At 42.9% G+C, this 15,533-nt stretch overlaps 1 protein-coding gene across 3 annotated transcripts in view; it reads right to left on the bottom strand.

Moving 5' to 3' along the window:
* Window positions 1-592: 592 nt before the first annotated feature.
* ME3 (malic enzyme 3) overlaps window positions 593-15,533 on the bottom strand; it is a 77,877-nt gene continuing 62,936 nt past the window's right edge. For all 3 annotated transcript variants that reach the window (XM_053456566.1, XM_053456565.1, XM_053456567.1), the window contains exons 9-15: window positions 7,672-7,769; window positions 6,845-6,958; window positions 2,974-3,079; window positions 2,534-2,676; window positions 2,012-2,185; window positions 1,490-1,588; window positions 593-1,131 (exon numbers count right to left, since the gene is read on the bottom strand). In XM_053456566.1, coding sequence (XP_053312541.1) covers window positions 970-1,131; window positions 1,490-1,588; window positions 2,012-2,185; window positions 2,534-2,676; window positions 2,974-3,079; window positions 6,845-6,958; window positions 7,672-7,769 — 896 coding nt within the window. In that variant the 3' untranslated portion in view covers window positions 593-969. The remainder of the gene's footprint in view (window positions 1,132-1,489; window positions 1,589-2,011; window positions 2,186-2,533; window positions 2,677-2,973; window positions 3,080-6,844; window positions 6,959-7,671; window positions 7,770-15,533) is intronic.

Raw genomic sequence — 15,533 nt, 5'->3', positions numbered from 1 at the left:
AAATGTCTGGATTCTGAAATTATATACCGTATATGTGTGTGTGTGTGTGTGTATATATATATATATATATATATATATATATATATATACACACTGTACATACATTGGTTGGTAACATAATTGAAATATTAACACCTGAGAACACAGCAACACAATAACTGATTTTCCTATATGTCGGTGAGAGCTCAGTAACCCACCTTAAGGAGATCAACTCCCGGATTTAGATATTCTGACGCTGGTAAATATTGGTTGGTTTCTGGGAAACTTCATTTTAAGAGACACGTATATATGTCACATGTTATTGATCAGCACGTTCATACATCCCACATACTGCCGGGGGCAGCATTCTACATATATATAAAAAAAATTACCAGTACGAGTGCTGGAAAGGCCAGTTCTGTACCAATAATTGGGGTCTGGGGGGGCACCACGCTGGCGCTTAAAATACAATTACAAGTTTACGTGCTGGTGTACAGACTTCAGGTTTGCCAAACCTCCAAAATATCATGTAGATCCAAAAAAAGAATTTGAAATTAAAAAAATTGGGGGCCACCGAGAGGAAACATAAAAAGTGGGACATGGTTTTTAGCAAAAAAAAAGTTTAAAAGGAACACTCAACCTATTCACTGATTTGGAAAATGAATATTGGGGCCCATTTTTTCATGTGTTTATGGAGTTTGGCCATTTGGCCCTCCATGTCTCCATGGACCCAGGCAGTGTACGGCGCATAAGCTGTAGTGCTCGTCGTCCCGAATATAAGGCGATGAACCTTTGATGGGCATTAAAAAAAGGACTGGAGTTCCCCTTTAAATAATTTATATATAGCAAATAAACTATTTTTTAGGAGCTATACAGGATATGCTTTTGTTGGGACGGTTAACCCTCTGCTTGAGCCTCCCTGTGAACCCCCCATACCCCTCCGGCTGGAGTATTCATTTAACAGCAGGGGGTACTAATGGCCGCCAGTAACTAGACATCCTGGATCTCCATTGCTGGCTTAGGCCACTGGTAGCTGTCGATTGTGAAAGAGTCGTAGTCGGGGCTGTAAATGAGGGAGCGCACAAAAGACTCTTTGTCCTCGGGTTCTGGATACCAAGACGCCAGGTTGTTCTTGTAGGCATAGTCAACAATCTAAAACAAAAACAAAAAAAGAATGCGGGCGTTTATTATTAGAAAGCTCATAACGTCTCCGCTCGAGTCGGTCGCGTGCTCTCCCTCGGCACCCATGATCCTAATACCTGAAGCGCATTCTATCTGACCTTCCGCTCTCATATCTGGTGCCCCCAAGACGGGTTAAAGAATATCCCTATTTTGACGGCTTTTCTCTTTTATAAGCGAATACATGGGAACAGAAAGCTTCTTCCTTGGGCAAAATACCGCGCAAGGCAGACGGCTCGAGGGATAAAGATCCAACAGGTGACAAACCATGTGTTAGAAGATACGGCAGACGCCGGCAGATGATTCGGAGCTCAGTTAGTGCAGGAATTACCTTCACAGCGATCTTGAAGGACACTTCTCTGATGGTGCTCAGCGGAGGGTACAGTCTGCCTTCCGCCAGGTGCTCTGCAGTGACATCATCAGCGATAGCCTGACACGGAAATGTAACAATATGAGCAAATCTCTAACGCTTCAAAATATAGAACTACGACGACAATCAGTCCCAACAACACCTGAGCCTCAGGATCTCATTCATAAAAAAACAACAGACGGCACATGCAGTTGTGCGGGGGTTTAAAACATTTCTCCCGAAAGCACACAAAAAGCCTCTCTAATGAGGCATTAGCGGCTAGTGAAGAGAGAGGCTTCTTGTACTGCTTTTCCTTTCCGTATCCTTAAGTTCACCCCAAATAACCCAGGAAGTTCTATGTTCAGTAACATGGCCGATGTCTGTACGGCGGTGAGCCTAATCAGACTTGGAATGTGGTGGGCGACCGCTGCTCAGTTACATTCTAATACATTTCAGATGTGTAACAAAACAAATATAAAGTAGGTCCTGCAGGGGGAATCCTACCTCAGCGGTTGTGAGGAAAATATCTTCAGAGATGTGCCGGACGCCACAAGCGATGACTCCCAGCGCCACCCCCGGGAACACGTAGGCATTGTTTCCCTGCCCCGGGTAGAAGGTCTGACCATCTGGAAGAGTCACTTTGGAGAATGGGCTTCCACTGGCAAAAATACCGCGGCCCTAAGGAAACCACATTAGTTAGAGAAAATGAAGACATGATAAGAAAAAACTGCATCTTGCTCCACACCCCAACTAGTATGACTGAGACAATCTCCACATGGACCATACCACAATATCTAGGTTTGTCTTGAAGACCGATAACCATAGCTCAGTCATAAATAAGGTCCCTTTGACTAACAGGGTGATAAGCAGCTGATTAGTCTTCTTTTATAAAGGGTTAACTGGTAAGTTTCACCAGACAGAAAAAGTAGCATTTTCCACCCAACTGAACCCGAAGCAGGACCTTCAAGAGTCCGCCATTACGTTACACGAGAGTGCCGTCACATATGGATCCATTTATTACTGTACCTCCGTCAGCTGATAGCATTGCTCGGCTGTACACTCGGCCTTGCTGGTCGGGTTGCTAAGTGCAAATATAATTGGTCGTTCATTGAAAGCTGCCATGTCCTTCAGTATTCTCTCAGTGAAAGCTCCTCCAATGGCCGCAGCTCCTGTTAACAGAGAATAAACCCCCCCCCCCGTATGTCATTAGCTTCACATTATATATACCGTTCATCTCTTCGCATTATGTCTGTATTATGTTCGGCTTGAAGAATAGATCGGAATACAAAGAACCCTACGAACGGGGTGATGTCATGCTTGTTTCAATTAAATCGGAGACACAGTACCAACTTTAAAACATTGAAATGATGGCGACAATACAAGACGATTCTTTCTGTCCCCGTCAAAAGATGAAGGTTAATCACGCGCGGCATGGCCGGTAACACCGGTGGCAGTCTGTACTTTACCGATCAGAGCCGTCGGCTTCAGGATCTTTACGACTTCTTCTAGTGTCTTCACTTGGGGGTGATCTTGAGCGAACATCTCCTTCTCGTGGTTCAGGTTTCCTCTTCCCTTTAACAGAAGTTCACAAAATCAGTTTCGTGGTTGGAGATAAGGACGGGTTTGGTTGCTGTTTGCGTTATGTGGCCCCCTGTCTTTACATAGTGAGGTTTCAGGTGGGTTAGGGAGAGACCCATCCAGTAGTGCACCTATACTGACCTAGAGAAAGGCTTCAATGTATACAGTACAGCTATACCCCCCCAATACCCTTAACTGTAAACACAATGTACATATCCCTAAAATTGATGGTCCTAAAACAAGGAACTATATTAATTTCCAATCAGTTTGAATTTTGGGTTGTATGTGGACCAATTGCTCAAGGGCCCTAGGGTGTTAAGGGCCCCTGAGCCCCCATTGTGTCGTAGACTTGAGTTGTAGTAGCCTGAGCCGGCTGGGAGTTCTGGGTTAACGCGAGGGACGGCCAGAGGAGCAGAGAGGAGCCGCTCTACAGCAGGTATAGATATGACCCGATTAACCCAGTGCGGAGCTGGCTCCTCTCTCCCATCCGCGCCCTGACAGGAAGCGTGGGAGGGTTTTAGGTCACAGTGCCTCCAATTGGCTGTTTAGGCTCTTTCTTCTTTCCTTTCTTCACTGCCCTCAGCTTCCTTTCCCTCCATGTTTTAATGGGTTTGTTTGCCCCATCACAAGGGTTATTGTGGCTTCTTGGATGAGAAATAGTTTCTTAGAACTGACAGCTATTTTTGAAGACACTTTGAAAGGAGCTCCCGTGAAAAGAGAGTTTCCTCCTTCCAAGAGTTCACATTTACAGCACTGAATACAGGTGTTATGGATCAATAATAAATATTAATAAATATGCTTTATGGATAAATCATGCAATGAGCAAATACGTCAAAATTCAGGTGTCTTGGAAACCAATAAAAACTAAACAATTATTCCCAGCAAATGTCCTTCCAAGGACCGTCAACAGTGAAACAGGAGCCACTCTTCATTATCCAGTCCGACAGATCTGTTGGCATTCAAAAATGGCTGACGTTGGGCCAATTAGAACATGCAGCTTCAGAGGTGACTTGTCTGAATAATATTTAACAATCTGTGAAACTAACGGCATAGAAAAGACCTTCTGACAGAGAACACAAACCGTCCAGGGGGCAAAACACTAACAACACCGAGAACGTGTGAGATTCAGCCTCTGATGCCGTAAAATGTTTAACGTAGCGCATGATAAATAATCCAGAGGTGAAATATTACAGAAAACAATTCAAACAAGGCCCGGGACACAGGACAAGACAATCCTGGAGAACCAAGAACCTGAAGATCTCCGGGGAGAAGAGTTGAAGCTAACATTCTAGCTTCATATTGAGAGACATGACTATTAAGAAAGATGACTGGTGGTGCCTCACAGCTGTTGATGGCTTCCAGAAGGTTTCATGGAAGGTCCTGCTCCCGCTTCCCTTCATGGTGGGAATTTGCAGGGACCTCTGTGTCTTACATTGTAAACATTTGAAACTTTTGGTGATTTAGAAACACAACAGCACTGCGTGAAGAAACCTTCTTCCTACAGGAAAACACATATATTCTATCCAACTGCTTCACCCTCAAGAGAAGCTTACTGGGGCGGCCCTTAATCAGCATCGGGTCTACAGCAGCTTTAAATTACCTGGAAAAAAAAACAATTCCCATTCACAGCCGCTGAATTACATATCAACAGTTTAAAATCTGGGCGCTCTATCAGAGGGGTCTATGTGAGTGAGCATTCTGTGTTAGTGGTATTAAGAAGACGCTTTACGGAGATTGATTAAGGAGATTGGCTAAGGAGATGGTTAGATCTAGTCGTTCGATAACGGGTTACCTTTAATCACGCAGCTGGGCGTGCAGTGGAAGAAGCCAACGCTCCTTGAGAAAGAAACAGATACTATTATGACGGATAACACACAAAGGGCGTAAAAGAGAAGATTTCTCTCTACTGAATGCGTGAAGCTTCATTTTGTTGAGTTGATGAATACGGTCCATGAAATCACAAAGGCGTCGCAAATTCAGTATCCCAATGCATTGCCCAGTCTGGCCATCTGGCACGTTGGCCACGGGTACGCTAGCAGGTGGCCACTGGCCTCAAAGTGCCAGGGCTGCCTCGAAATCACCAGTCTGGCCCTGGCAGGGCCTATTAAACTAACACAATAATGAGCATTCCTGCCCCACAGTATAGTATATTGGAACAGTGCACCCCCCCACCCAAGAAGTTGGGGAAGTCAGTTTTTTGTTGTGCTCCCTACCCAAGCCTGCTGCACATACAATCCCTTCTCATGGGGTAGAAATGTTTTTTTAAAATGTTTTTTTACTGTTATTTCAATTAATAATAATTAACAAATAAAGAAATATATAAAAAAAAAAAAAGTTGAAAAAAGTGTCAAAGCAACCAATAGCAATTTGAAGTTAAAGAAAATAGATCCTAGTATACTTTTGTGATATAAAAAATTACAAAAGTACTAGAAAAAACCCCCACTATTTCCATCATATTTCATTTTTCGAGCAACATAAACATTCTCGAGATGCATTTGGGAAAACTAACTGTATATGAAAATATTGACTTAATAACATTCAAGAACTTTATGATAAGAATTGCTTTTTTTTCACATTATGTTTTGGCAATTCTTCCCCCAATAACACACAGCCGCCACAATATATCATTTACAAGTCTTTAGGGACCGGTTATCTTACTGGCGATAAAATGCACCTCCTGGGAACTTATCAAAAGCAGCAATATAGACGGAGACACGTTACATTATTGCCACTTTCTGCTGGATATTCTTCTTCCTGGAGAGGTCTCTAGAGCTCGATGCAGTTTCCAGGTGATAAATGGTCAGTAAATTGGTCCCGTTTATATTCACGCTATGATCCGTTCTTCTTATATACAGGAGTATTTTGGCGATTTCTTTTTCCCCATCTAAATGACGGCACTTATATATAATGTCACTAATAATATACATCCCAAAGAGCGCATGAGCGAGACGCCAAGAATATCCCACAGAATGTGACGGCAGATAAGAACCATTCCTCCAATCCAGTCTGCCCGTTTTTCCTTCTCTATCCTCCGTCACTAGTCATTTTTCTTGTAATTGTAGTTATTTGATAATATTGTCGGATAATATTGCTCTTTGGTGGCTTATAAAGAGATGCTAAACTTCTCGTTCTGGAATTTGATGTTATTCGTATTTCTTTTTCTATTCTTACTTATTATTTGGAAATGATGTTTTGATCCGTTTTATATAGATGATGCAGCTGTGACATCACAGGGTTACACGTATGTTTGTACCAGTTTAGGTGACATTGATGGATAGGTGGAGACACGTGGGGTTGGATTGTTCCTTTGTATTTAACACTAAAATAAAGCTCATAAGGGCAGGTGCAGCCCTTCTGTATAGAGGGCGAGAGGCATTCCTTTTCCTACTCAGTGAATAAAGCCCTAACCTACATCCATACCCCCCCTCCTGGGCATTTCAGGTGTCCAAAGCAGGGCACCTTTGTTGGGGGGTGGGTTAGAGACAGAGCTGGGGACAGGACCATCCACCCACCCATTCAGCCTCCTCATGATGTATTGCATATGACATCATATCGCAGCACTCAATGCAGTCATCAATTTCAGGACCCAGTCAAGGGATCTCTTTAAGAGGCTCACAAGAGAGACAATGGGACAGAGCCCAAAATCAGGACTGTCCTGCGTTAAACGGGACACTTGGGTGTGTGTGTTCTTAAACACTTAAGTAAAGTGGTACTTGGCAGTGTATACGTTTCTGTACAGAGTGAACAATTTTCAATTACCTTTACAATCAGCCCCTTTGAATCCACCATCCAGATCTTCTTGGTGGCCTCCTCTCTAGAAATGCCTTCTTTCTCCATGGCCATGATAATAAGGTGCGCTATTCCCATGGCAGCCTAAACAGCACAGTTATTAATAAATAGTGTGTGCGGGGAGTTCAATCACATAGATACAACAGAAACCACTTAAGAATATTGCTTTTTGGTATCTTTGGCAACAACCTATCAGAGCCTGCTTTTTGCAGCACATGACAATAAAATATTCCTGGCAAAAAATGTGAACAAAGCAAAATGTACATGTTTTTAAGGAGCCATATGCCTCATGTGTGAATATATACCGCTTACAATGGGAGGCTGTTCCGTTTACCCACCACCCTCTTAATAAATCTTCCTTACATTCCATCTAAACCTCTGATCCTCTAGTTTTAGATGACGGTCTCTTGTCCTAACATTTCTCCACCTTTGAAATAAACGTCCCTCCTGTATCCTTTATCTATTTCTATCCCCTCTCTCTCCTCCAAGCCGGACATAGTGAGATCTCTTAGTCTCTCCCGATAAAGCTGACATGATGTTGAGTTTGTGATTCAAGGCCATTCAGGTTAGATTAAAATGACTAATTCACTAAATGTCAACGTGTATTTTAATGAATAATCTGCGCTACGGGTTTATATAGGTTACTTGATGTATACATAGAAGTGTCCTATATAATTTACACTAAATATCAGTATGTAGGACCCCGTCGGATTCTGACCCGAACGCGGCTGCTCAGTACCCACCATTTACATGATAAATATCGCGGAGCGTAGTTTATCCATAAAGGTGACCGTTACCTCTCCAGCGCCTTGGAAAACAAATTTATGGTCAGAAAGCTTGTTTTTCGTGATTCGCAGCGCCGCCAGAATACCGGCCACAGCCACAGACGCCGTTCCTACGGAGAAACAGGAAAGAGACGGTTTAGGAAATTACACGATATGATCAGACTTTTGGTAATAAAGAAAAAGTGTAAAATTAATTTTCGATGGAAATGTTTTTTTTCTACATACTAAATGGTGTTTTTCATCCAATTATGTTTTTTTGCCACCTCATGCAGCCAAGGAATTGCCAGACCACGGCATGCAAAACTTTCCTTCAATTTCTTGTTATCCTCAATTCATACTATCACCCCAAAAAGTGAGTTCTTCCACAATTCCTGCGAGTGAACCCTAGTGCTAGAAACAGCTGATTGTTAATGAAATTTCTTCATAGGCTTACAGAGGCCCTTTATCACTCCCATCACTCCCGTGTCCCAATGGCCCTTTATCACTCCCATCACTCCTGTGTTCCAATGGCCCTTTATCACTCCCATCACTCCTGTGTTCCAATGGCCCTTTATCACTCCCATCACTCCTGTGTTCCAATGGCCCTTTATCACTCCCATCACTCCTGTGTTCCAATGGCCCTTTATCACTCCCATCACTCCTGTGTTTTCAGAAACAGTAAGACTATGAGTGCCTACGATTATCAGCCTGATTCAAACTAATCATTTCTTTGGAGTACATATACCACGTAGGCTGCATAGCTGTCAAAGTCAAGACAATTTAAAGCACAAATACATATAATATAGTGTGTGTGTGATATGTGTGGTGTGTGGGGTATGTGTGTGTGTATGTACGGTGTGTGTGTGATATGTGTGGTGTGTGGTGTGTGTGTGTGTGTGTGTGTATGTAAGGTGTGTGTAAGTAACAATACATGGAAACACTGAACGTTTATCAAAACACCCAGCTCTTCCTCTTCTCGGAGGTAACAGCCAAAGGCTTAACTCAATGACAGGAACATCTGTTATATTCTGAGAAATTCTGAAAATGTAAATGAATATAGACAGGAATATATAAGAGAGACATGCCGGATTATTTTATTTATTATGTATTAATTGGTGGGTGGCTGGAAGATTGCCTTCTAAAAATATACAGGTATTTCAAGGCGGCTAATAGAATTCTGGAATTCAAAAGAAAAACAAATAAATGGAAAAATAAAAGTTTATTGAGCCCATAAACAGAGTGTATTATTTATTAAACACCCATTTCAGCCTGTTTTCAAGTTAAATGCACAGTGAAGTCTGTTTTGCATTGACCAGCGGTGTATTTAGGTGGCCGCTGACCTGACCTCATCCTCTGCTGGGTCTTCTTCTTCTAGATGTCATCATATGATGTCATATCCCAGTGTTCTGCGTTTGTTCTTATTAAAGTGATACTATGTAGGTCTGTAGTGCAAAACAGTTTTAAGGGAGATCTTTGCATTTCGAGAGAAGGGATAATTGTTAGTGCTATATGTAAGTAACCACTAGGTGGCACTGTGTTCCCATCATCACTGCCTTAAAATGTTAACTATTTATGACCATGTCTTATTATTACAGTAAATAATTTCGAGAAAAACAATCAGAATTTCCTCATTGCTTCACAGATACGCTGCACACCTGTATTACGGCATTAAAAAAACACCTTTATATAAAATATGGAATATTGGCTGCACAACTTATCTGAAACGTACCAGTAGACTTCAACTCCTATAACGCCCACCGGATCTTTGGGCTCTACTTCAAGCACTATACTGTACAGCGGGGTTGAATATCTCCGGTAACTCCCATCATGCCCAGCTGGCCTGTGTTCCCCTTGGATCAAGCATAATCTGCTCTTGAGCAGAAATAAGCAAAAACGGGCGGTAAGGAATAAACATTGGGGATTCCGTCACACTTTGTGGCCATATATTGGTTAGCCCGCCACGACGTCAAAGTACCCCAAGTTTGGTGAGTCCTGTCTAATTTTTCATGAGATATAAGCAGTAAGTTACTTTACAGTAAAGGACACCCAACCCCTGCTGTGGAGGATCCATTCGTTCAGACCGTTTTAACATTCAGAACCCAGAGTGGAAATAGAAATTGGTCTTGGCACTTTCTTGACGCATCAGAACGTTAACCATCGGCGGAGAGATTCCTATGACTCGGTATATTGTATGCTTTGTCTTCTGAGTGAAACGCGCCGCTGGGAGCGGGAGTTCCATTAGTCATCCGCCGCGGCTCTAATTACTGCACTTACATGATTATCCGCAGCGTGGAGCTTAGTCACAGCCGTCCCCGAGCGATCAGTCGCACCTCGTGCATTAAGGTGACCAGATGCCCGCTTTCACGCGTATTAAAAAACCACCCAGCGTAGGAATACTCCTAGAGCAACCGTGCACCCGCGTCCCTTGTTAAAGGTCACCTCTAACGAGGTCAAGCCAGGTCACCTCTGCATCTCTTGACCTCATTAGGCCCTGCCGCGAGAAATGTGGTTTCATTACCAGTCATCGTATAGTTTTTAGAGGACTATGCTTCCTATGGCACCAAAATGGTTAAAACAAGTTTATATTTGCGTATATACAGGTCCAGACTGGCCATCCAGCACACCGGCAAATGCCTGGAGAGCTGCCGGCCGACAATGACACACACTCACCTGACGTCCGGCGGAGGAGCAGGGGCTGCAGCGTGCGGGCAGTGGCTGGATATTGCCGGACACATACTACGTGAGCATGAAAACCACTTGCCCCGCTTACGTCATCGGTTGGCCGCTGGCCTTAAAGTGCCAGTCCGGCCCTGCAAACACGCTGCAACGAAGACTAGATGAACAGACCGCAAGAATAAATGCCGTAGCCTTTTGTGTTTTTATAGCTGTATCTGTATGTGCGAACCAATTATAATCACGGCAAGAAGGCCAAGGGTGGTAATGGTGAAGAGGTGAGGTACTGAGATCATGTGGACAAATTATATGGCAATATCATTCTTTCAAAGGTAATGAGGCTGAAAGAAAATGTCAGTTCATCATGTTTAACCTTTAAAAGGTATCAAGGTAAAAGCATCTGCATTATCTGCGCTCAGCATGTAACGGATTCCAGAGCTTTACTGCCCTCACTGTAAAGAATACCCTAAGAAGGAACTGTTGTTCTTCCAGTCTTAGATAACGGTCTCCAGCAATGCGCTCTCTTCGACAGATAAAAAATGAATTTTCCTCTGAAATGAAATTGCATCCGAGGCACCTTTTCCCAGGGTGATTAAACCCAATCTGGCCAAGCGCTCATCAAAAATCACTATTCAAAAAGATGGCTCAAAAATAAATAACTGCAGGATTCTGAAAAGGTAATCAAACACTGTTAGTAACGGATAGAAACAAAATAGCCAGAATCATGTATCTAAAACGTGGTTTTATTAGTATCCACTAAAATAAGAACTGATACTGTGTAACAAAATAGATATGGCCGTCCTACTAATAAAAGCTATGTTGTATATGCAAGATTCTAGCTATTTTGTTTCTATCATCATAAATCAATCCCTTTGTTCCTTTGTTGTGTTTTTTGTGTAATGGTAACACAAGATTTTGTATCAATACCCTTTTTGTGCACACTATTATTTTGTTTGCTTTAGCAGCTGCCACTTGACATTGTGTACTATTATTGTGTCTACTAGCACCTCCATCTGCTATATCTCTGCCCAGTGCCCACATTTTGTTTTCAATACCCACTTCTAGGTCAGTTAAAGCCAGAAGACATAGATTCCTTAGAAATTAAGAAAAGAGGTCTAGCAATTACCTCCTTGAGTTACAGGAGAACTCTATGGAGAAGGCCATTAGGTCTCAGTGTCCTATTAGCAATCAGTTATAGAGAAGTGAGATCTTGGAGAGAGGTTGAAATTATGGGAGATCAAAACCCAGATAAAGCTAAAGGGGCCGACATGACAATGACACAGGAGAAAAATTGGAATTTTAGCACAAAAAGCAAAAGGAATCAATAACCGCGACACCAGTTTGACAGCTCTGTTTGGTAATAATATAAAGAATATACATGGCGATGCTCTTTAAAGCAAACACAATGGCGGATTCAATGTGAAGGTGTGACCGAGGTTCCATGGGGAAAAAGGAATTTTCTATATCTAAGGAAGATGAGTGTGGATCTTTTTTGCCAAATAAGTAACGCTGTGATCACCTCTTTGCTCTGAAAACAATCCTGCTCCAATCCCCATCATTCTTCTCACCGTCTGCCTGTCTCCTTTCTATCATCCCTCTCACTATCTATCCTGCTCCATTCTTTATAATTCCTCACACTATCTATCTATCCTGCTGCAATCCTCTTCATTCCTCTCAACGTCTACCACTCTCCATTCTCTATCATCCCTCTCATTATCTATCCATCCCCATTCTCTTTCATTCCAGTCACCATCAATCCTGCTCCATTCTCTATAATTCCTCTCATTATCTATCCCGCTCCATTCTCCAACACTCCTCTCATTATCTATCCCGCTCCATTCTCCAACACTCCTCTCATTATCTATCCCACTCCATTCTCCATCACTCCTCTCATTATCTATCCCGCTCCATTCTCCATCACTCCTCTCATTATCTATCCCACTCCATTCTCCATCACTCCTCTCATTATCTATCCCACTCCATTCTCCATCACTCCTCTCATTATCTATCCCGCTCCATTCTCCATCACTCCTCTCATTATCTATCCCGCTCCATTCTCCATCACTCCTCTCATTATCTATCCCGCTCCATTCTCCATCACTCCTCTCATTATCTATCCCGCTCCATTCTCCATCACTCCTCTCATTATCTATCCCACTCCATTCTCCATCACTCCTCTCATTATCTATCCCGCTCCATTCTCCATCACTCCTCTCATTATCTATCCCGCTCCATTCTCCATCACTCCTCTCATTATCTATCCCACTCCATTCTCCATCACTCCTCTCATTATCTATCCCACTCCATTCTCCATCACTCCTCTCATTATCTATCCCACTCCATTCTCCATCACTCCTCTCATTATCTATCCCACTCCATTCTCCATTATCTTTAATTGCTCTCACTATCTGTCCTGCTCCATTCCTCATCATCCATATCATGACCACTATGTCCCACTGGGATGTGTGCAGTTGATGGTGTTCAGCACACATGTTATATTTGTAAATTGTAGCATAATGTTGAAGTTTAAATACATCAGCCAATGATATGTGTTTTGTTCTGATGCCAGACAGCCACAGTAACATTTACCATAGTGTTAGATGGTTGCGGTGAAGTGTTAGCTGGCAATGGTGTCAACTAAAACTGTTAGTCAGGCCTCACCTAGAGTAATGGGGACAGTGGAGAGAGTTCAGAGAAGAGCTACAAAATATAAAAGGAATATGTCCTGCTTGGAGGAGAGAAGGGAGATCTGATAGAAACATTTAAATACTTAAAGGGATTTAACAAAGTACAGAAGGGCCATTTATTTCAGAGGAAACATGCTAGAACAAGAGGCCATCATCTAAAGCTGAAGGTTCAGAGGTTAAGATGTAATGCAAGGAGGTTTTATTTTACATAGACGGTTGTAGATGAGTGGAACAGCCTCCAATCAGAAGTGGTAGAGGCTAATACAGTGTGAGAATTTAAACATGCATGGGATAGGCATAAACCTGCAGTGAATCTAAGACGAGCCCAATGACTGGTTAGGGTCAGAGTCTCTACATCAGGAAAAATCGGCAGACTAGATGGGCCGGGTGGTTCTTCTATGATATTCTATGTTTTTATATATAACTGTTGTGTATGATTAGCTGATTGTGTAGTGTTGGTTGTGGTCTAGGGTTAGATGGTTGTGGTGTAGTGTGAGTTGGTTGTGTAGGGTTAGATGGCTGCAGTGTAGGGTTAGTTTGCAATGGTGAAGTGTTGGATGGTAGTAGTGTATGGTTAGATGGCTGCGTGGTGAAGTGTTGGATGGTAGTAGTGTATGGTTAGATGGCTGCGAGGTGAAGTGTTGGACGGTAGTAGTATATGGTTAGATGGATGCATGGTGAAGAGTTGGACGGTAGTAGTGTAGGGTTAGATGGCTGCGAGGTGAAGTGTTGGATGGTAGTAGTGTATGGTTAGATGGCTGCGAGGTGAAGTGTTGGATGGTAGTAGTGTATGGTTAGATGGCTGCATGGTGAAGTGTTGGATGGTAGTAGTGTAGGGTTAGATGGCTCCATGGTGAAGTGTTGGATGGTAGTAGTGTAGGGTTAGATGGCTGCATGGTGAAGAGTTGGACGGTAGTAGTGTACGGTTAGATGGCTGCGAGGTGAAGTGTTGGATGGTAGTAGTGTACGGTTAGATGGCTGCGAGGTGAAGTGTTGGATGGTAGTAGTGTAGGGTTAGATGGCTGCATGGTGAAGTGTTGGACGGTAGTAGTGTACGGTTAGATGGCTGCGAGGTGAAGTGTTGGATGGTAGTAGTGTACGGTTAGATGGCTGCGAGGTGAAGTTTTGGATGGTAGTAGTGTATGTTAGATGGCTGCATGGTGAAGTGTTGGATGGTAGTAGTGTAGGGTTAGATGGCTGCATGGTGAAGTGTTGGATGGTAGTAGTGTAGGGTTAGATGGCTGCATGGTGAAGTGTTGGATGGTAGTAGTGTACGGTTAGATGGCTGCATGGTGAAGTGTTGGATGGTAGTAGTGTAGGGTTAGATGGCTGCATGGTGAAGTGTTGGATGGTAGTAGTGTAGGGTTAGATGGCTGCATGGTGAAGTGTTGGATGGTAGTAGTGTAGGGTTAGATGGCTGCATGGTGAAGTGTTGGATGGTAGTAGTGTAGGGTTAGATGGCTGCGAGGTGAAGTGTTGGATGGTAGTAGTGTACGGTTAGATGGCTGCGAGGTGAAGTGTTGGATGGTAGTAGTGTAGGGTTAGATGGCTGCATGGTGAAGAGTTGGACGGTAGTAGTGTAGGGTTAGATGGCTGCATGGTGAAGTGTTGGATGGTAGTAGTGTATGGTTAGATGGCTGCATGGTGAAGTGTTGGATGGTAGTAGTGTAGGGTTAGATGGCTGCGAGGTGAAGAGTTGGACGGTAGTAGTGTAGGGTTAGATGGCTGCGAGGTGAAGTGTTGGATGGTAGTAGTGTAGGGTTAGATGGTTGTTTAGCGTGAGCTGTTTGTGGTGTAGAATTAGATGGTTGCTGTGTAGTGTTAGTTGGGAGTGCTGTAGCATTAGATGGTGCATAGAGTGTTTAGATACATAGTATCCAGTCTTTCAGGATGAAGAGTACTGCAGTTTTAGATGTGGGTCATGCAGTAGACGTGGCTTGTCTAGGTTTTGCATGGACTAAACATTCTGTTCAAAACTATACGAAAATACAGTTTTTGTACTGGCTGAAAAAAGGCAACAGATGGTTGTGATCAGTGAAGTATCACACAAAAATGTGATCAAGTTCCTGATCAAATAAACAACGTCTTAACAACATCAAAATAACTTTTCCCAAAAAAAAAATGTGGGATCTAAAACAGCTAACTGTACAAAAACACGCATTGGGGGGTACGAAAATCCAGAGGGTGAAAGTAATTAGAATGGAAGGGAATCACAACACAGGAGCGGACACGGTCTCAGTATCAGAAAACACTTGATAAAAGAAGGTGGGAAGATTGCAGGCTGCATATAGAAAAAAACCAAGGCACAAGAAAGACATCCCCTAGAATATTTTGCCAAGCTTTTGAGACCTGAATTTTACCCAATTGTCATATTAACCTCTTAAGGTCAAGTAAAATATGCTAAAATAACAAAAAAAGAGCTGTAGAAGCTATCACTTGGGCCATTGAACATTCAGCCACAGTGGTGATTATGATGACTGGTAGCAATTTTAACAGATGACTTACCAGGTATGTCATAGGTCCCGTAGGACCATT

This window comes from Spea bombifrons, chromosome 2 (assembly GCF_027358695.1).
Source record: "Spea bombifrons isolate aSpeBom1 chromosome 2, aSpeBom1.2.pri, whole genome shotgun sequence".
NCBI lineage: Eukaryota > Metazoa > Chordata > Amphibia > Anura > Pelobatidae > Spea > Spea bombifrons.
This window is presented reverse-complemented; position numbering and strand designations above follow the sequence as displayed.